This window comes from Sylvia atricapilla, chromosome 25 (genome assembly GCF_009819655.1).
Source record: "Sylvia atricapilla isolate bSylAtr1 chromosome 25, bSylAtr1.pri, whole genome shotgun sequence".
In the NCBI taxonomy this organism is placed as follows: domain Eukaryota; kingdom Metazoa; phylum Chordata; class Aves; order Passeriformes; family Sylviidae; genus Sylvia; species Sylvia atricapilla.
This window is the reverse complement of record NC_089164.1, coordinates 3,272,778-3,291,928: the sequence shown is the minus strand read 5'-3', so window position 1 is coordinate 3,291,928 and position 19,151 is coordinate 3,272,778. Positions and strand designations below refer to the sequence as shown.

The 19,151-nt window shown below is 62.5% G+C and overlaps 2 protein-coding genes across 2 annotated transcripts; one reads left to right on the top strand and one right to left on the bottom strand.

The window, feature by feature from the left end:
- Window positions 1-201: 201 nt before the first annotated feature.
- Window positions 202-14,228, bottom strand: PACSIN1 (protein kinase C and casein kinase substrate in neurons 1). The gene is made up of 10 exons (XM_066335962.1): window positions 14,163-14,228; window positions 4,434-4,566; window positions 3,964-4,120; window positions 3,602-3,837; window positions 3,283-3,438; window positions 2,786-2,961; window positions 2,460-2,580; window positions 2,253-2,377; window positions 1,942-2,135; window positions 202-1,603 (listed from the first exon to the last, which is right to left on the bottom strand). The coding sequence occupies exons 2-10, from the start codon at window positions 4,494-4,496 to the stop codon at window positions 1,494-1,496; spliced, it is 1,338 nt and encodes a 445-aa protein (XP_066192059.1). The 5' UTR covers window positions 4,497-4,566; window positions 14,163-14,228; the 3' UTR covers window positions 202-1,493.
- Window positions 14,229-14,928: 700 nt separating this feature from the next.
- Window positions 14,929-19,070, top strand: RPS10 (ribosomal protein S10). The gene is made up of 6 exons (XM_066335868.1): window positions 14,929-15,026; window positions 15,662-15,811; window positions 16,018-16,189; window positions 18,125-18,202; window positions 18,541-18,596; window positions 18,983-19,070. The coding sequence occupies exons 2-6, from the start codon at window positions 15,662-15,664 to the stop codon at window positions 19,022-19,024; spliced, it is 498 nt and encodes a 165-aa protein (XP_066191965.1). The 5' UTR covers window positions 14,929-15,026; the 3' UTR covers window positions 19,025-19,070.
- The last annotated feature ends 81 nt before the right edge of the window (window positions 19,071-19,151 follow it).

Below are 19,151 nucleotides of genomic sequence, written 5' to 3'. Positions count from 1 at the left end.
GCATTGCTGAGACAGGTGGTTGGTTGGGTCTTTTCTGACTTTGTGGGGTTTTTTTTTTTCCGGTACCTGGCGGGGGCCGGGTGGCTCCCGCCCACCGTGCCCAGCACACGGTGCTTCCCCTGCATCCACGAGAACACTGGATCCCTGGGGCCAAAAAATTCACGAACCAACGGAGGGGGCAGGATAAGGAGCAGGAGGAGCGTGCGGGAAGCCGATGGCATTGATGCCGCTAAGGGTGATGGTATGGAAAGAAATGAGAGATGATCTGTAGGGAAGAGCTCGGGATGTCCAACGCACCCGAGGCCGGGGCCGGGGGTGGCCGTGCTGGGTGGCAGCAGCCGCGGGAGCTGCGGGGCCGGGGGCAGAGCCCAGGGGAGGAGGGGTAGAGCTCGGTGGGGACAAGCAAAGGACAAAGCCTGCGGCCATCCCCCTGCCTTGGCGTGTCTTGTTTTCGGCCGTCTTCGCCAGGCAGCTGCTCTGCCCGGACAGGGTATCCTGAGCCCTCCTCCTCCGGCCTCAGCTCCTGCCGGCACCCTGCGAGGCCGGACGATGCTCATCCCCCGCCCCTGCTCCGCTCCTGCCTCTCTTGGGGAAGGGTGGATGGGCACCGTCCCCAGCAGTGCCCAAGGCAGTCCTCGCTATCCCAGGCTGGGCATCAAGGTGCTTCCAGCAGCGCCCGTGGGTCCTTCTCCGGACAGCGCTGGATTTTAGGGCCGCCTCGCCTGGATCTGGTGTGCGTTGGATACCTGCCCACCCCAAGGGCGATGCTGCTCCCTGCAGCACAGACCGGGCATCGGCTCGGGAGCCTCCGCCCGCTCCAGGTGTGCCGACAGCCCAGCCGGGAGGAGGAGGAGGAAGCTGAGGAGATGCCAGCAAGCTCCACGGCGGGGCTGGTCCCACCTCACCTGGGCATCTCAAGGATGGCTGCGGGGATGAAGGGGGCATTCACCTCCTTCCTCGGGGCGGGAGGATGAACTGGGGAGAACATGGAAACACCAAAAAAAAAAAAAAACAAAACCAAACAAACCCAACGGAGTCAGACTCCAATCCCTCTCGGTTTTCTGGGATGAATTTGGTTGGTCCCAGGAACTTCGGTGCCGTGCGTTTCGGAACAGTTCCAGCCAATCAGAAGGCGGCTCATGATTTCAGTATCTTTAAAAACCAACCAATCAGGAGCTCTCACTGGTTGGGCTTTAAGATCTTGAGGTATCGGCTTTTCACTCAGAAAAAAAAAAAAAAATAATTCAACTAACGTAGAACGAACGGACAACGTCATCTTTCGCTTCACGTTATCTTAGAAGAAAGCGACTATGCAAAATACTCTTCGGAGACAACTCTTAAAAAAATAAAAGCTTGGTCGGAAAATATGTCTGAATCTCTAAGGGTGAGGAGTGAAGGACCAGACGGCAGAATGGCTGGTTGGCTGGTGGAGAGATGGAGACAACGGAAGGTGGATTTATCTGCTGACGGTGACGAGGAGCACACCACAAGACTTAGATTGCCTCCACGTAGTTGGCGGGGTACAGCCCCAGCTGCCCGTTGTCCAAGCGCCCTTTGCACCACCCCTGCTCGTCTTCCTCACCAAGTTTGGTTAGTTCATCACCTGCAGAGGAAGGTGGAAGGGGAGAGCTCATTGCAGGTGCTGGAAATTCTCCTACCCCCTTTTTCTCCCCGGGATGGAGCTGCTGAGGGTTTGCAGGACTCAAACTAGGCACCCCAGTTTGTAGGATAGAAAGGCAAGGGGTGACCCATGAGCCCTCATGTGCCCTGTCCCACCATTCCTCCTGTCCCTTCCGCACTTGGGCTCAGCTCCTGCCTTCCCCTTTCTGACAGCTCAACTCTTAGAAGGGCTGGGCCAACTCCGAAATCATTTGAGGGATTTCACACCCGCAGCTCCAGCAGACGAGCCCCATCCTACCTGGTGCCGGCAAGGCCCCGTACCTGCTTTGAAGCTGAGCTCATCCTGCTCCTGCCCGTCGTAGTCGTACAGAGCCCGCACCCTCACGCCTTTCCCCGCCGACTCCTCGTCGAAGGGGTTGGCCCCGCCGTTGGCCTCGCTGGTGTTGAAGGAGTTGCTGCCCTCGTCATCGGACCACTCAGCGCTGTAGGTCTGCCCGCGGTCGTGGCTGCTCACGCTGGGAGGGGGACGAGAGGGAGGGGTGGCTGTCACCGAGGACATCCCGCATCCCCGAATGCTCGCACAGGGAAATGCCGTGCCTTTCATGGCACATCCCCTTCGTGCCGGCCCTCACCTCCCGCGCTCGCCCGCCTGAGCCCCCGTGTCGCCCCCGCTGCTGGCGTTGGTCAGGGCCACCCCTTCGCCCTTCTTCTGCTTCTCCTTCCGCGTTATCGTGTGCGTCAGGTCCGGGTTCCACTCCTGCAAGCACAGAGTGACCAAGCCCTGAGTGCCCGGCTGCCCCGCAGGGCTGCCAGCACCCAGCCGGGGCGCCCAGCCTCACCTCAAACTGGGGCCAGTTCATGGGCATCCCGGGGCCGCTGGTGCTGCGGAACCACCGGAGGTCCTCCTGTGCGTCCGACATGCGGATGGTCTGCTCCAGCTCCCGGTACACGTTGGCGTAGCTGTGGGGAGAGACGCGTTTGGGGGGCTGTGGGTCAGGGTGGACCCCCGGGGACAGTGTGGGACAGGGACGGGTCTGGGCCGTGTCACCTGGCGCCAGGCTGTGTGTCCTCCGAGGCACTAGGGGGCGCCAGGCTCCAGCACAGCCTCCTGCCACTCTGGTACCTCTTGGTGACCATCGTGTTGGCCAGGATTCACTATCCCTACCTGCTGCTCTCGGCCAGGTTCAGGTGCCTCTTGATGTCCAGGAGCATTTCCTTGAGGAAGTTGAGCCTCTTTTCCTCAAACTGCTGGCACTGCTCGAAGACCTGCTCCATGCTCTCGATGTACTGCGGGGTGCACTTGTTCAGCTCGTCCAGCACCTTCTCGTACTTCTCCTGAGTCTGCAAAAAGGCCAGAAGGACTCTGGTTGTATCTCCAGCGCCTCAGAGGCCATTTCTGGGTGCTGAGAGGTCTGGTTCGGGGGTCACCAGAGCTGGGGAGCCCAAATCAAGCCAGGAGCCTCAGAGGCTGGAATCAGCCCCCATAAGAGGGTTAAATCCCTGCCCAGCTAACACTCCCCTGAGCACTGCCTGCAAGTCCTTATCCTTCTCCAGGAGCTCAGGAATGGGAAAATGGTAACTGATGGTGGAGAAAGGGATGTGGTGGCCATCTCCACTGGCTTCCCTTGCCCAATGGCCCATGCACAGGGCAATGCCTCGCACCTTTTGCACGTCTTGCTTGCACTTTTCCACTTTGTCCTGGAGCTTCTTCTGCTGCTCAGGAGTGTTGGACTGATCCGCCTTGCTGTTGGCTTCGCGGGTCATGGCCAACTTCTCCTCCTTGCACGCCAGGTGATAGGCTTTCTTGGCTGTCTCCAGCTGTGGGGACAACAGGGAAGGGACATTAGAGTAGTGGTCACAGCCCCCTGCCAACCCCTCTGCCTGTGGGGAGGTGCCACGTGTCTCTCCCAGCCTGGACTGGGCACACAGACTTGGACCTGGGGACATGGGGATGCCCCAGGACACTCTGTGCTTCTCTCACCTCCTTGAGCTTCTTGGCCCAGGGCTTCTGGGCTTTCCGGAAGCCATCCTCAGCTTCCTTGGCCTCCTTGAAGCCCCCCATGATCTGCTTGTGGTAGGCGTCCTTCTGCCAGTTCTTGACCTTCTCGAAGTCATCGTTCAGGAGGCTGTTCTTCACCTCCTGGTGCAGCTCGCTCACCTTGTCTGCCTCCGTCATGATGGCAGCCCACGCCTTCTCCAGGCTGCCATACTGGGGACCTGGGGGCCGAGGGAACAGCTGGGGTCACTCCACTGCCCTCACCGCCTCCATTTCTGCCAGGTGGAGCTGTGACATGGGGACTCGGGTGTCCCAGAGCAACCCTCCCCCTGGGGAAGCCACGGTACCTTTCTCAATGAGCTGCCTCCACCGCTTGGACCAGTCGGTGAGCTGCTGGGCGTAGGACTTCTCGATCTTGGCCCGCTCGTGCACACAGTTCATGAGGTCATTGCAGAGCCGGTGTCCATCGTCGATCCTCTTCACCGTGCGCTTGTAGTTCCCCACCTGGGACGGGCACAGGGACAGGCAGCTGTGGGGGCTGTGACCGTCCTGCCTGGCTCAGCCCCAGCTGGCCTGGGCTGGCTACAGGGGAAGCACCAGGCAATTTGGGGGTGCAGGGATGGGAGCTTTGGGTTGGGGCTTCTCACGCCCAACTCCCTCCAACCCCTGTGTCACTCAGGGACAGCCAAGACTGAGACCTTTGGCAGAACCATCTCTCAGGCAGAGAAAGGAGGGCAGCCCCCGGAGCAGGGGACACCCCAGGGTACAGTCACAGTGGCTGTGGGGTCTGCGGGAGGAGAGGATGCCCGGGACTCACCTCCCAGAAGCTGTCGGTTGTTTCCTCGGCAGCCGAGGCCGACTCGTCGTAGGAACCCGACATGGCTCCCGGCGCTGCCTCGGGCGTCAGAGCAGGCGCTGGGGGTTTCCTGGGCAAACACCAGCCTCATGCACTGCGGGGACAGGAGGGGGGAGTCATGGGGGGTGCAGGGGACCCCCATTCCTCCTGCCAACAGCTCTGTGGGACAAGCATCCATGTACAGGGGACAGGCATGGGGGCAGTGCCCGCTCCAGCTCTGGACCCACAGACTCCCCTGGTGCCCACCACCTGCTTGGTGCCATCCAAAGCCCCCTGGAGGCAGCGGTGCTGGGAGGGAATCACGGGGAGCAGCACAGTAGGTGCTCACTGGCCGGGGCTGGCTCAGCACTGGGCGAGGGGCCATGGCAGGGTCAGGGGATGCGCCGCCCAAGAAATTCTCGTCCTGATATTCCACCCTAATCTGTCTTGATCTTCAGAAAAACGGCATCCCCGGAGTGTCACGTGGCCCCGCTGTGTGGCTTAACCCTTTGCCACTTTGCTGAGAGCTGGGAGGGGGCCGGTGGCTGGGGGTGGCATTGCACGGGGACAGAGTGGGGACTGTGGTGGCCTTTTCCTACGCCTTCTCCTCATCATCCCCATCCTGACCTGGATTTGGGCAGGGTTCCACAGGAAAGCACAGGGCCTATCCTGCCTGGCATCTGCAAGGGGAAAGGTGGCCGTGAGCGGCTCAGATTTCCCCGGGCCCTGTCCCCAAAAGGGCTGTGGACCTCACACACCATCCCTTCCTTGGGGAGGTGGAATGTGCAGAGGGAGGCCCAGTGCTCTGCCCTGTGGTGGGGTGGGAGGGCAGGTCTGGGGACACAGGGTTCTGTGGGGAACACTGGTGAGTGCCCACGCTCTCCAGCTGTGCACACAGCTGGCCCTGAGGTGTCCCCAGGCCGGGGCAGGGCATGGCCCCAGGAGGATGGGGACCTGAAACAGTTACTGGAGCGCGGCGCAGGGCTCGCTGTGCTGGAACTAACAGGGCCTGGCAGGGATTTAGTGATATAACCAGGGAGGCACCAATCCCCTCCACCCTCCCCAGACGGTTAAAAATAAACGCGTGACTGTCCCTCGCTCAGCCGCCGAGACGCAGATGGATGGGGGACAGCAGCGTCCCCCTGCAGCTGGCAGCAGGCAGTGCCCACGCCTGCCTGGCACCCACGGCACCGCCACCACTCCTCCTGGCACCCATGGCACAGCCACTGTCCCTGCCTGGCACCCACAGCACCACCGTGCCTGGCATTCATGGCACCACCACTGCCTGTCACCCATGGCATCATCACCAGCACTGCCAGTCATCCATGGCACCAACATCACTCCTCCCTGGCACTCACGGCACTGCCACTGTCACTGCCTGGCACCCACAGCACAGCCCCTGTCACTGCCTGGCACCCACAGCACGGGCACTGTCCTTGGCACCCACAGTGCCATCACTGCTCCTGCCTGGCAGCACAGCACTGCCACTGCCCTCCCCACCCCACGCTGCCCTGGTGCACCTGCAGTGGTGGCAGAGCACCTGGTGGCACAGCCCCAAGGGACCCCACAGGTGCTGCGTGCATCATCCCCCCTGAAATCCACGGGCACAGCGCAGTGCTCGGATCTTGTGCCCCTGGGTTTTGCTGCAGAGGCTGCGCTGGCATGGCAAGGGCACCCTCAGGGTGACAGCCCCAGCATGCCGAGGCTGAGAGGGGCACTGCAGGGAGGGAGCACACCCAAGGCTGGGTGTACCCCAGCACCCACGGGCACGGTGCCAGCCCCAGCTGCCCCCAGCCAGCCACTCATGCCACGGGGCACTGCGGATGTGGCTGCCGCAGCTCCCTCTCCAAGCCACTACCTGGTCCGAGCCGCAGCCCGGGGGTTATTTTTGGCTCTGCATCATTTCCCAGCTAAAGCTGCCGCCTCTTTGCCACTCTCCTGCCACGCATCCCCACGCACGACCATCCTCACACGCCCGCGTCCGTGCGTGTGCCCCCACCGTGCCAGGCTGCCTCGGCCGCCTGTGCTACACGTGCCAGCCCCCTGCCAGCCCCCTGCCAGCCCCCGGCCCTGCCAGCACAGCCCATCACCTCACATCAGGGCGGCTGGCGGTGATGCCTGGCGCCTGCAGAGCCGGCGGCTGAGCCACGGTGTGGAGAGCTGCCAGCCCCAGCCATGTGCTGCCGCTTGGGTACCCTCGGCCTGGGGGGCTCCGCTTTGGCCCCTCTCTTCCACGGAGCTGCCAGGGAGAAGCCACGGAGCGTTTGGCATCAAGTGACGGTGGAGTCTGTCCCAGCTCCTTGCTCCACGTGCCCTTGGGCTGCTCCTGCAGAAGCGGCCCCCCTGCGCATCTCTCCTGTCAGCCCGCTCGGCGCTGAGCACTGACACAACTCTCCTCACCCTCCAGGCAGCTCCTGCTGCCCCGCTGCTGCAGGGGGGTCTCTGCCCTCTGTGGGGGCCGGGCCGTGGCCGTGGCCCTGCGCAGGCAGGAGGCTGCTGCAATGCAGAGGTTGGTGCTGCTGACACAGCGGGCAGGGCATGGGCAGCTGCCCGCACCCCCATGGCACAGCCCTGGCTGGCAGAGCCCTGTCCCCAGCGAGGTGGGACAGTCCAGTGCTGCTGTCCCCCAGGTTGCTGTCTCCGGGTGTGTTTGTTGTCCTAGACCCAGCATCTCTCCTGCAGCCAAGAAGCAGGGGATGGGGATGTCACACTCCTGCCTCTGGGCACATTGGCTGAGCCTGCTGGGGACCAGGGGCAGGAGTGGCTGCAGAACCTCTGGTGCAGGTTCCTCTGCTGCAGAGAGCCCCTGGCTAAGGCAGGATGGTGGCAAATGCACAGCAAGGAGATGAGCAGAGCACAGAGTGAGATGGTGTCCCCACACCTGTCCCCATCTTGTCCCCAAGCAGGAGGTTCACACCAGGTGTGAGCCCCGTTGCTGGAGGGCAGTGGGTGAGCGACCATTGCTGAGAGCATCCAGGGCAGGGGGAATCCACGCTGGGAGCTGCACTGGTCTGTGGGAATCCAAGCAAATGGGCTGGGCCTCGGGCTTTTGGCCACAGGAAAGGTCATTTGCTCTCCCTTTGCACAGGGCTGCCTGAAGGTGCATTTCGGGGTACAGCACCAACGCCACCGTGCTGCACCACTGTGGCCACACGACAGCCACTCATGGCAAAGACAGATGGATTCAGTCAAGGAAGTCCAGAGGATCCTGGCAGGAACATCTCCCCCCTTGTTCTGGGGCTGCCGTGCTGCATCCACCACGGGTACCAGAGCCCATGTGCTGCTCCCACTGCGGCCACATGCAGGGGCTGAGGTGGACACACACAGGGGCTGGAGCGGCCACACGTGGAGGTTGAAGTGGCTGCACATGGGGGGTGAAGTGGCCACATTTGGGGGGTGAAGTGGCCACACATGGGAGGTGAAGTGGCCAAGGCACAGCGGCAGGCCCCAGGGAAAACCCGTGACACTGACATGCGTTGCAAGAGGCTTTGCAGCTGCAGGAGCCGTGCCTGGTTTGCTGCCCAACTCTGACCCTGCTGAGGGGCTCTGGGATTCCCACCGTGTGTCCGTGTGTCCTGTGGGGTTGGGGCAGGGAAACACGCCTGAGGCTGGTGAAAGTCAGAGCTCAGGGAACCAGGGAGTGTGGAGAGGTTTGGCTGTGGCGTGGCTGATGTGTGGCCTCCTCCAGAGCCCATGGGGACCCTGTGAGGAAATGGTTAAGTGGGTGCTGCTGATTCATGCTGGCAGCTCCGCACCAGCAGCACCCAGGGCTCTGGGCTGAGCAGCCTCAGCACCCATCCTGCCCCCTCATCATCAAACCAAGCCCAATGCCAGGCAGGTGGCGAGCCTGGGCCCTTCCAGGGTTCTGTCTCCATGGGAGGAGGCTCGTGTAGGGTCTCTCCTGCATTCCCTGGCAAAACCCCTTTGGCTGCAACATGAGCAGGGCTGGAGCACTTGGGCAAAGAGCCAAATCCAGGATGGTGGGTGATTCTCCATGGGATTTTGGCCAGAGCAGCACCATGGGGCTGCCTGGGACCTGGTGTTTGAGCAGTGAATGAGGTGGCTGCAAGGGCAGCAGGACCCTGGAGGGGGTACGTAGGTAATGGTGGGAAACTTCTGGGAGCCACTTTTCCAGCGAATCCTGGGTGGAATGTGCCTATGGGGCCTCCTTGTTTCCATCAGGGTCATCTGCATTGATGGAGGGATCTGAGGCCTGGGGACCTGCTGCACCCTGCGGGGTCAGGGCTTGTGGGGTGTCCCAAGGCAGAAAGGAGGCTCAGTGATCCAGGAGCAGTACCGGGAGCCTGGTGTCCTGTGCACAGACGGGAGGCCACCGGGGGCCAGGTGCTGCCAGGTTGCAGTAGCCAGGGGAGACGCATTTGCTCCAAGCCCTGGCAGCGATTGGCTTCACAGCTCATGTGGGTTCTGCAGAGACCTTCCCCTTCCCCCTGCGCTCCCAAAAACACCCTGCTCAGGGCACCCATTAATCTTCTAGGGATTTTAGGAGCCTCGTGCAAAAATTTCTGGAAGCTTGCTTGGCATTTGCAGATAACGCAAGTGTCTCTCCAGGGGAGCCTGCAGCCCAGCTCAGGGACAGCGGATGTGCCGGGAATGCGGATGGGGAATGTGGATGGGGATCCCGGGAGGGGCAGCAGCAGCAGGATTGCCAACCCCCTGCATGTGCTCCGGCCGGGGGAAGGGAGAGGGGGCTCAGCCTCAGCTGGGGGTTCCACTGGCTGCCCAGCTCTGCAGCTCTGTCTCATCCTGCTGCCTCGGCTCGCCGCGGTAAACAAGGATGCTCGGACACCGAGCAGGGATTTGTGCAGTCCCGGGAGCCGGGTTTAGGCAGAAATCCAAAGATGAGGTTTGCAATTGAACCCAGAAGTGGCAAACAGGGGTGGTGGAGGATACGGCGGTGCCATCCCCCCGCTTCCGCATCACGGAGGGGGGAAGCGGAGCGTCACGCGCTGGCACGGGGGTCCCGTCCCCTGAGCCTCGGTGGGATGGACCCGGAGCTGCTGGTGACAGGAGGCAAATGGGGCTGCTGGGAGCAGGAGAGGTGGAGGGACAGCGGAATTTCAGCTCTCGGTGGTGGGGAAGCACACTTGGAGCCAGAGAGGACAGGAAAGTGGGGAGATGGGGGGGCAGCAAGGGAGGAGCTGGGGTGGCAGTGCTGTAAGGAGGGGGGTCAGTGATGGGGTAAGGGGGTTATTTGGGTAGGGGGACAACGATGACAGGGGCAGCATAAGTTCCTCCCGCTATTTGCAGATGGGGAAACTGAGGCACAAGCCCGGGAGTGCGGCAGCATTGCAGAAGGGGTGTCCCTTTCCCCAGCACCCCATTGGACACACAGAGGGGGTGAAGGTCATATACCCCCCCAACCTCCCTGGCTTGCAGAAGGGATCAGGGGACATTGTGTCCTGCCGGGGGGTGCAAAGCCATGCCTTACTGCCCGCTCCTCGCCCAGCATCCCCCTCACCCTCCCCCCATCCCCGCGAGGGACCCGGGCATCCCGCACCCCATCCCGCGGCAAGGGACCCCGGCATCCCGCACCCCGTCCCCGCGAGGCACCGGGCGTCCCGCACCTCGTCACCGCAGCGGAGCCGGCTGTCCCCGCGGGGCCGCGCTCACCTGCCGGGGGCCGGGGGCCCGAGGCCGGGGCCAGGGCTCCGCTCGCTCCGCTCCGCTCGCTCCGCTCCCGCCGGGCAGCGGCGGCGCGCACGGCCGCGGGCACGCGCCTGCCCGAGCCGCCCGTTGCCATGGCAACCGGGATGGAGCCGCTGCTGCGAAAATCATCCGGGGGGGAGGCGGCGGAGGGGGGAACGGACCCCCCCCATCAATCCCCGCGTCCGCGCCCACCCCGAGGTTCCGCACTGCCGCCAGCCCCAGCCCGAGCCGCCGGCCCCAGCCCCTCGCCCAGGGCACCCACCGGGACCGCCCCACTGCGGGGGCTGCAGCCCGGGGGCAGGGGGCTGCCACGGCCGGGCGGTGACGGAGTGGGCTCCGGCCTCCGTTAGGGTCTAATAGGACTCGTTCCCCATGGGACACGCGGGGCGAGGGGGCTCTTTGGGGACCCCCCTGGGGTTCTTGGCCCTGCCAGCCTGGGGGTCGCTGTCCCTCCTGCAGGGCCGGGACAGAGCCATGCTCTCCCTCCATTGCTGCCCCGGCCTCTCTGTCACCCCCGCGGTTGCCGGGGGGTTGTGGGGCTGAGCCACAGCTTTTGCAGGAACAAACACCCCAAAACGCCTTCGGAGAGGCAGCCGGTGCCGCCTCCTTGCCAAATGTGCCAGCTGGGAACAGGCTGGCAAGAGAATCAGGAACAGTCTTTTCCCCCCCGGCAGGGTTGGGGAAGGGGGTGAGGGGGCTGCACCCTCCGAGGCTTCTTGGAGGGGAGCAGGGCAGCTCCCCCTCACTGCCATCTGCTCATCTGCCTCCTCCCAAGCCCCGGGGCACACGCCCGGGGTCACGGGGGCTCGTTCTGGGATGGGAGCCCCAGGGGCAGAGGGGGCTGGAAGGCGTCGGGAAGCAGGCAGGATGCGGGTGGGGGTGATGACAGTCTCCCCGACACCGCGCCTGCATCCCCCCGCTCGCGGGGGATGTCAGGGAAATTAAAAGCCAGCAGGAGACGAGAGCGTCCAGGCGAGTAACCGAAGCCGCTGCAGAAGCTGCAGTAATGAGGCTGCCGGGGCCGCTGCCGCCGGGATCGGGTTGCCCAGAGAATGCGACCCGGTCCCGGGGGGTTCTGCCGGCCTCCGACGCCGGCTCAGCTTTCCCCTAACAAGCGCCTTCGACTGCCTAATGAAGCTCGGTGGGGCTCTCCAGCCCGCCTGCCTTCCAGCTCCTTCCAGCTCCGTGCCACCCGAGCCAGCCCACCCCACGGCCAGACAGGATGGCCCCCAGAAGGTTTCACGCCTGGCTGCGGCTGGGCTGAGACCCCGGTCATTTAATGCCCCCAGTCCCAAACAGGAGTGGGATAGATGGTGGTTCCTTCAGGAGCGGGGGATCTTTGCCTGTTGGTGTTTCAGGGTGAGGAACCAGAGGGTGCTGAGTAACTGATCGTGGTCCTTTCAGGCAGTGAGTTGGCAGTTCTCAGCACAGGGCCACTGCAGGCACCACTGGGATGTCCCGGCTGCCATCTGCCCTGGCAGCATCCCTGCTGCAGAGGGAAAAATGTCCTTGGCACTAAACATTAGGTGAAAAACGCTCTCCAGGATGGTTACCGGGGGACCTCAATGACTTGGGGGAGTTCCCCACTGCAATGAGCCATTGCCACCAGATTTGTGGCCTGTGCAGGTGGCACCAGCTCAGGTCTCCTTCCCTCCCCTGCAGCTTGGGCTGTTCCATGCAGGGAGCAGGCGGGAGCTCTGCCTCCTCAGTTCCTTCACCAAAAACTCGGTCACGACAAACTTTTCCCCGGCTCTCACCATCCCACCGTTTACTGTTTTCAGTGGTAAGTCACTTCTCCTCCTGTAAATGAGCTTCCTTGTGGGAAGCAGCAGACGGTATTGGCAGGAAATAAGCCCTGATTTATCGGGCCACTTGCCGCTCTGGAATTACAGCTCCGAGAGCTCAAACGGAGAAGTCGGAGCACATGAGCCCACACCGTGATCCCGGCGGCTGCCGGAGCCAGAGCGGGCAGGAATGAAGAGATGCCACCAGGGATCAGCCGCCTGCCCATCATCCAGGCAGGAGTGTCGGCCTTCGCACGAACGGGGGGGGTTTGAGCACAGCCAGCTCCCGTCTGCCTCCCCAGCAAGGAATGGAAAACGTGTTCCCTAAATCCCAGCAGAGCCCCGAGTTATGGGGCTCAGCTGTTTCTGGGAGCAATGGGAGAGCCCAGAGGTGGTCCAGGGGAGACTGGTGTGGGTGGGGACAGAGGGCATCTCAAGCATCCCAGACACATTCCTGTCCTCCACTGCCTCTTCCCAGGCACAGCGGAGCTGGACCTGGGGCTCGGGAGGCCGGATGGGGCCAGTGCCCCACGCTCGCCCCATGCCCGGCCAGCGTCACCGCTGCGGATGTGCCGCCGGTCCCTGGAGCCCTCCGGGGAGCTGGGAGAATGCGAGCGCTACTTTGCATCTCTAATTAGCCGCGGAGGATAATTGGCGGCTCTGCGGCAGACAGGCAGCCATTGTGGAGGGCCCCGCGCGGGGCAGGTGCTCCCAGAAACCCAAATCCCACCGAAACAATCCCCTTCTTGTCTGCCTGTGACCGGCCGGGGCATCCTCCGAGCCCTTCCGGGGAAGGGGCTGGGGCCGGGACATAAAGGCTCCATTTTTCCTGGGAAGCAGCGTGGAGCTGGCTGCAGGCAGCTGCCTGAGGAGCCCGTACATCTCACCCACGGCCACAGCTCGTGCTGTGCCACGCAGGGGACAGCCGGACACTGGCTTGGCCACCCCCGCAAAGCTGCCGGCTGGATGTGGCCTCTCCTCCTCCAGGATCATCCGCAGGAGCTCGGCAGGTCCGGAGTTTGCCTTCAAGGTGTTGCACAAACGCCGGCCAGGTTGGCACCCCCGGGACAAAGTCTGTCCCCGGGCAGAGCCGTGCCAAGCGCTGTGCTGGAGGAGCCTGGCTCCATCCCCGCGCCAGCCCGCCCTGGCACAGCTGGGACAGGGCATTCCCAGCGAGGGGCATCCCACACAGAGCCGAGCCCGGGCTTTGGGCTCGGGACGTGGCCCCGGTTGGTGCTGACGCGCTTTGCTGATGTCCCTTCTCGCCCTGCCCTGCGCACGTCACTGTCGCTCCCTGCCAGTGCCTGGGCTCTCTTCCTTCAATCCTTTCACGGTTAAATCCCGCTCCCGTCCTGCCGCAGCCCCTCCGGCGGCCGCACACCCGGGGAGAGGCGGGAGGGAGGGAAAGCGGCCAGGGGGGCACGGGTCAGTGCAGACCCCGGGGCAGGGCAGCACCTCCAGCACCGGCCGAGCCGCTGCCTGGTGAATTCCCCGATTTTCTCTGCGCTCCTGCAAAGGGAACACAAAACCCCAGGAGGTGGGAAGGACCCTGAGGGCTCCAGCCGGGGGTTCGGGGTCAGGAGCGCTGGGAGCTGCAGTGCCTCATCTCTGCTGTGCTGCGGCCACGGCCTCGACCCGGACTTTTGGCTTAGGGATGGGGTTTGCCCGGGGAAGGCGACGCGGGGGCCGAGGGATGCGGGAGCAGCAGGGGAGGCTGCCGGGAAAGCTCTAATCCGTTTAGCAAAGCACTTGCTTTGCCATTTCCAAGGCAGGAGGTGAAGGAGCTGTGAGGAGGAGATGCAGCAGAGGCAGGGACAGCGACAGCGACAAGTATCCATGTCGGCGCCAGGCGGGCAGGGACAGCTCCTGCTCCGTGGGACGAGCCGGGGTGTGGGTTTCTCCCGGGGAATGCCGCAATTGTCGCAGCATCCTGGGGGTCACCCTGTGGGAGCTTTGCCCCAGCTCCGTCCATGCTGCCCCCGAAAGGAGGAAAGGAGGGGACGACACGGTATCAAAACCCCAGGATGGCACCGGGCAGCTTCAGGAATGCGGCGCATCCCTCGATCCCTCCCGTTCCCCACCCGGCACGGTCCGGCACGAGTTGAAAACCACTTAAAACGGGTCGGGCACGGGTCCATCTCCCAGGGCGCGGACGCGATTCAAACAGCGGAGGGGACAGCGCTGTCACAGAGCCCCGACCCCCGGCGTCCCCTGTGTCCCCCGGGCACAGCCCTCCGCCCCCCGGCGCCCCCGGCCGTACCTCGGGGCCGCGGGGACAGCGGCGGAGCCTCTCCCGGGGCCGGCGCTGCGCATCGCGGGCAGGTCGCGGCAGATGGGGCGGAGGGAGGGGGTAAAGATCAGCTCGGAGATTAGGGCGGCATTTTTAGCCGACCAATCCCCGGGCCGGCGCGGCGGCTCCTCGGCCGCGCAAGGTGACAACGCGACCGCGGAGAGGATGGGAATAAAGCCCCGGGGTGGCGGGGGGACCCTGCGCCTCCCCCTTGTCCCTGTCCCCACCCGGCGCTGCCCCGGGGCGCCATGTGTCGTGTCCTCAAGCTGTTTGGGGGGACAGCGGGGACGTGTCCCCTTCCCCACGGAGCCCGCTCCCGGGGGGTTCAAACCCCGGACAGGGCGGGAGAGCCCCGGGCTGGGGGGGACACGGGGTGTGCCCAAAGGGGGACACGGCTCCAGTCCAATTCCCCCGGAACGAGAGCCGTCAGCCCGGGGTCGGGGCAATGCCGGTTCCCGGGCGGGTGTTGTGGGGAGCAGAGCGCTTCGGTGCCACCGGGAGCTTCGAGCCCTTAACCCGGGGCGGTACCCGCGGCTCTCCGGGACTCCGCGCAAGGCTTTACAGCCCCGCTCCGAAGGACGGCGGCGAGCTGCGGGTGACACGACAGGGGACGGGGATGTCACGGCTGGGAGCGACACGAGGGGACACGCGGGGGTGGCCCGCTGACCCCATCAGGCACCGCGGCGGGCCGCCCGTTCCCAGGCGGGAGGGGACCTGCGCTCCGCTCAGGCAGCGCCGCGGCCACCCTCGGGCCCGGGGGCCTCCCGCGCGGCGGAAGTGGCGGTGCGGCGCACGCGCAGCCCTTTCCGGTCGGGCCCCGCCGCTGCCGCCACGGTGAGGCCGCGCTCGAGCCATCGGCCGCGAATCGCCGCCATCCCGGGGCCGGGACCCTCCCGCGGGGCATCTCCGCGATCGGGGCTCCAGGCCGGCCTGTGCGGGAAGGGAGGGTTTGGGGGCGCCAGGCCGTGGGGTGATACCGGACGTCCAGCGCTGGCACCGGGGCCTCCCGCCCCAGGAGCTGCCGCGGGGGTGGCCCGTGATCCGGGGGGTTCAGTCGTGTCTGAGCACGGAGAGCCCCGCGAGCCCTGGGCCCGGCGGGTCCGGGAGCGCCGCCCGTAGCCGAGTTCCGGTGCTGGGGGCGCTGCCGGGGTCGGCTCCGGTTCCCGGGTTCCGTTTGACTAAACGGCAGCACCAACGGCGTCCGTGGCGGGCTGAGACAGGCTCCCCCCAAGCCGCGGTCCTGCCCGACCTGTGTCCCGTGTCCCGCTGTCACCGGCACCGGGTGGGGCCGCCCGTAGAGCGGCATGATTTAAGGAGTTAAAGCTGGGTTTTCCCTCCCGGGAAGCGGCGAGAAGGAGTGTCCCGGGACAGCTCGGGGGGCACGGAGGTCACCCAGCAGGGCTCGCCGTGCCCAGTGCAGATGTTGGTGCCCAAATGTCACCGAGCCTTATTTCCTGTGCTCCCTGCAGATGTTGATGCCCAAGAAGAACCGAATCGCCATCTATGAGCTGCTGTTCAAGGAGGGGGTGATGGTGGCCAAGAAGGACGTGCACATGCCCAAACACCCCGAGCTCGTGGACAAGAACGTGCCCAACCTGCACGTCATGAAAGCCATGCAGGTGTGTGGGCTTTGGGGGCGCAGGTTGAGGGTTTGGGGGGCACACAGGAATATTGTTCCCTGGGGTGCTGCTGCATTGTGTCCCGTGCATGTGAATTGTTCCCTGTTCCCCACTGCCCTGTTGAACCCCGGTGCCTTTGAGGCTCTGGTGGAGGAGCTGGGAGAGGCTCAGCCATAACTGGGAGTAACTGGGAGCTCTCCCCTCAGTCCCTCAAGTCCCGAGGGTACGTGAAGGAGCAGTTTGCCTGGAGACACTTCTACTGGTACCTGACCAACGAGGGCATCCAGTACCTGCGGGATTACCTGCACCTGCCCCCCGAGATCGTCCCGGCCACGCTGCGCCGGAGCCGCCCCGAGACCGGCAGACCCCGGCCCAAAGGTCAGCTGGGGCGGGCACAGGGGCTGGGCAGCCAGGACAGTGCCTGATCTCTGGGGATTGTGTGTAATGTTGTGAAATGTGGGTGGGATTTGTACCTGGCTGTGGACTGCTGTGCCCTTGGGAGGGGTGGGGAGAGCTGGGATTCACAGGGTGATGCTCTGAGTGGGGAGTGGCTTTCTCCAGTGACTGGGATTGCTGGGAAAACACCTGCTCTGTCACATCCCAATCTCTGCCCTGTCCAGGGCTGGGTGAGGCCCACCTGGGGCCAGGTTTGGTGTCCCACTCTGCCTTTCCCAGGGATGCTGAAGGTGCTGCTAGAATAAGGCTTGTTCAAGGTTAACAGCAAACTCATGGTGGAGGAGCAGCAGAGCCCACAAAAATGCTGAGGGGTCTGGAGCATCTCTCTGTGAGGAGAGACTAAGGGAGCTGGGCTGGGTTAGTCTGGCAGAGAGGAGACAAAAATTCACAAATATCCCCAGAGGATGCTGCCAGACTCTGTTCAGTGGTGCCCAGAGACAGAACAAGGAGCAGTGGCCAGAAACTAAAATACAGGAAGTTCCGCCTTAACGTGAGGAAGAACTTCCCATGTGGGCGGCAGAGCCCTGGAACAGCTGCCCAGAGAGGGTGTGGAGTCTTCTCTGGACACATTCCAATCCCACCTGGACACATTCTTGTGTCACCTGCTCTGAGTGACCCTGACTTGAGAGGGGTTGAACTGGGTGATCTCCAGATCAATCCCCAGCTGCTCAGTGATTCCATGTGTTGGACTTGCAGCTCTGATTTTCCCTTGGTGGGTTTTCACACCCCCGAGTGCAGATGTGCTCTGGCTCTGGGGGCTCACATGGGTTGTGCTTTTTTTGCTTCTGAACCACACTGGGGCCAGGGGGTGCTGTCAGTTCACCCCCAGCTGCTGCAGTTTGTGTCTGAGCCAAACAAAACGGGAGCATCACTCTTTTCAAAGGAAGAAATTGCAGAGAAACTGGGAAGATGCTGCTTTCTTTGATCTCTGACTTGCTTGGATGTTCCAAGATTTGTTCTTTAGATGCTGTGTTTATCCAGTGAGCTAAAGGAATTGCAACCCTGCTAGGAGAGAGGAGAGGTGGCAGTTTCTGGCTGGGGTTTGTGCAGGAGGACTTATTTGTGGTGGAAGCCTCCTCAGCCCCATCTGGGCAGGGATATTTGAAAGGGCTGCACTTGGTGCTCTTTTTTGCTGTGGATGACCTGCCTGAGGCAGCAGCAGCCTGGGAGCCACAGAGGTGGTGTAGTAAAAGAATTACTACAAGAATTGGGTTTTTGAATGACCAAACCAGTGCCTGTGGACGTGCAGGAGGACACTGGGGTGTGCCAGTGGGTCCTGGCTGGGTGGGCAGACCCCAGCCCGGCTGCAGGGACACATCCCAATCCCTGAGAGGTGGTGGTCCCACCACTACTGGGTTTTCCTGCTGGAGTTTTTTCTGGTATCAGCGTGAAATTCCCGCAGATAATTTGCTTTTACTGTCATGAGCTTGTTCTGTGGGGGAATTTGGGGTACTGACAGTGTGGCTGTTTCAGGCTGGGGTCAGAATTCTGTCCTGCAGTTAGTGATTCAGCTGTGCACAGCCTTGTCAGACACGGCAGATTCCCAGAATTTCTGGAATTTTTACCAACAATTACATTCAGCACTAGTTTGATTACCAGAAGACTGTTGAGATGATGCTGTAAACCCACTTGTCATGTTATTTAACTGCCACCCTGCCACATGCTGGGGACACTTGAGTGGATTTCACCCTTAAAGTGTCCCTCACCTAATCACTCTTTTCCTTAGGTTTATTCTCCCTGAGCTGCCCCAGGTGCAGCAGTGCTGGCAGACCCAATGCTGTTCTGCCCTTTGGGGTGCAGGAGGGAGCTGTTTGTGCCCTGGCTGAGCAGTGTTTGATGTTCTGCTCTGTGTTGCAGGTCTGGAGGGCGAGCGCCCGGCGCGGCTCACGCGGGGTGAGGCTGACCGGGACACATACCGCCGCAGCGCCGTGCCACGTGAGTGTGTGCCCTCTTGGGGACAATTGTTCCTGCTCTAGGACTCCTCTCAAGGAGAAAAGGGGAAGATGAGACTCGTGGCATAGTGTAGTGCATCGAACATCACCTGTTTGTGCAGGTGGATGGGAGGTTTGCTGGAGTTTTGTCCGGCTGAGTTACAGGATTTGCTCTGGGGTTGGTTCAGTAACTCTCAAACTTGCTCAGTCACAGCTCAGAAACCTCTTTGCTGTGTTTAGCCTCAGTTTTAGTTCAGTGGGATGGTTAAAGCTCTGCTCCCAGGCAGGAGCACTGTGCTGAGCAGGGGGTTCTGTGGATGCTGACTGTTCCTCTCTCTGCAGCTGGTGCTGACAAGAAGGCTGAGGCTGGTGCTGGAGCAGCCACAGAATTCCAGTTCGTGAGTATTTGCATTTCAACTTTGCTTCCTTTGTTAAAGGCTTTGATGGGATAAGCTGGCAGATCCTGCCTGTGAGACTCTTGAGGGGGTCAGAGAGGCTGGAAACTGTCACCTTTCACATATAGTTTACCCACTGTGGGGAAAGGATGTGGTTGGACAGAGACCAGTGACAGGTTTGTGAGCAGGCTGAGTTCTTAGGACATCTATGATTCTATACTATAAAAGTAATAGTATTTTAGGTGTGATCCACAGAGCTGGCTGGAATGAGTTGATGTTGATGACACTCAGCTGGCTGACTGGTGCCATCAGACAACTTTGATGATGTTTGTTCTTGCTGTCATTGCTTGACACCAATGATTTCTAACATTGTCCTTTTGCTGTTGCAGAGAGGTGGCTTCGGTCGTGGACGTGGTCAGCCCCCACAGTAGAACTTCATGCTCATGTTTTATGTATAATAAAAGAGGTGAAAATGCCCCTGGGTTCATGCCTGTGTCTCCCTGAAGAGCACAAACAGAGTTCATGAAGCACGGCGTGACTCAGATCTTTGGCATCTGG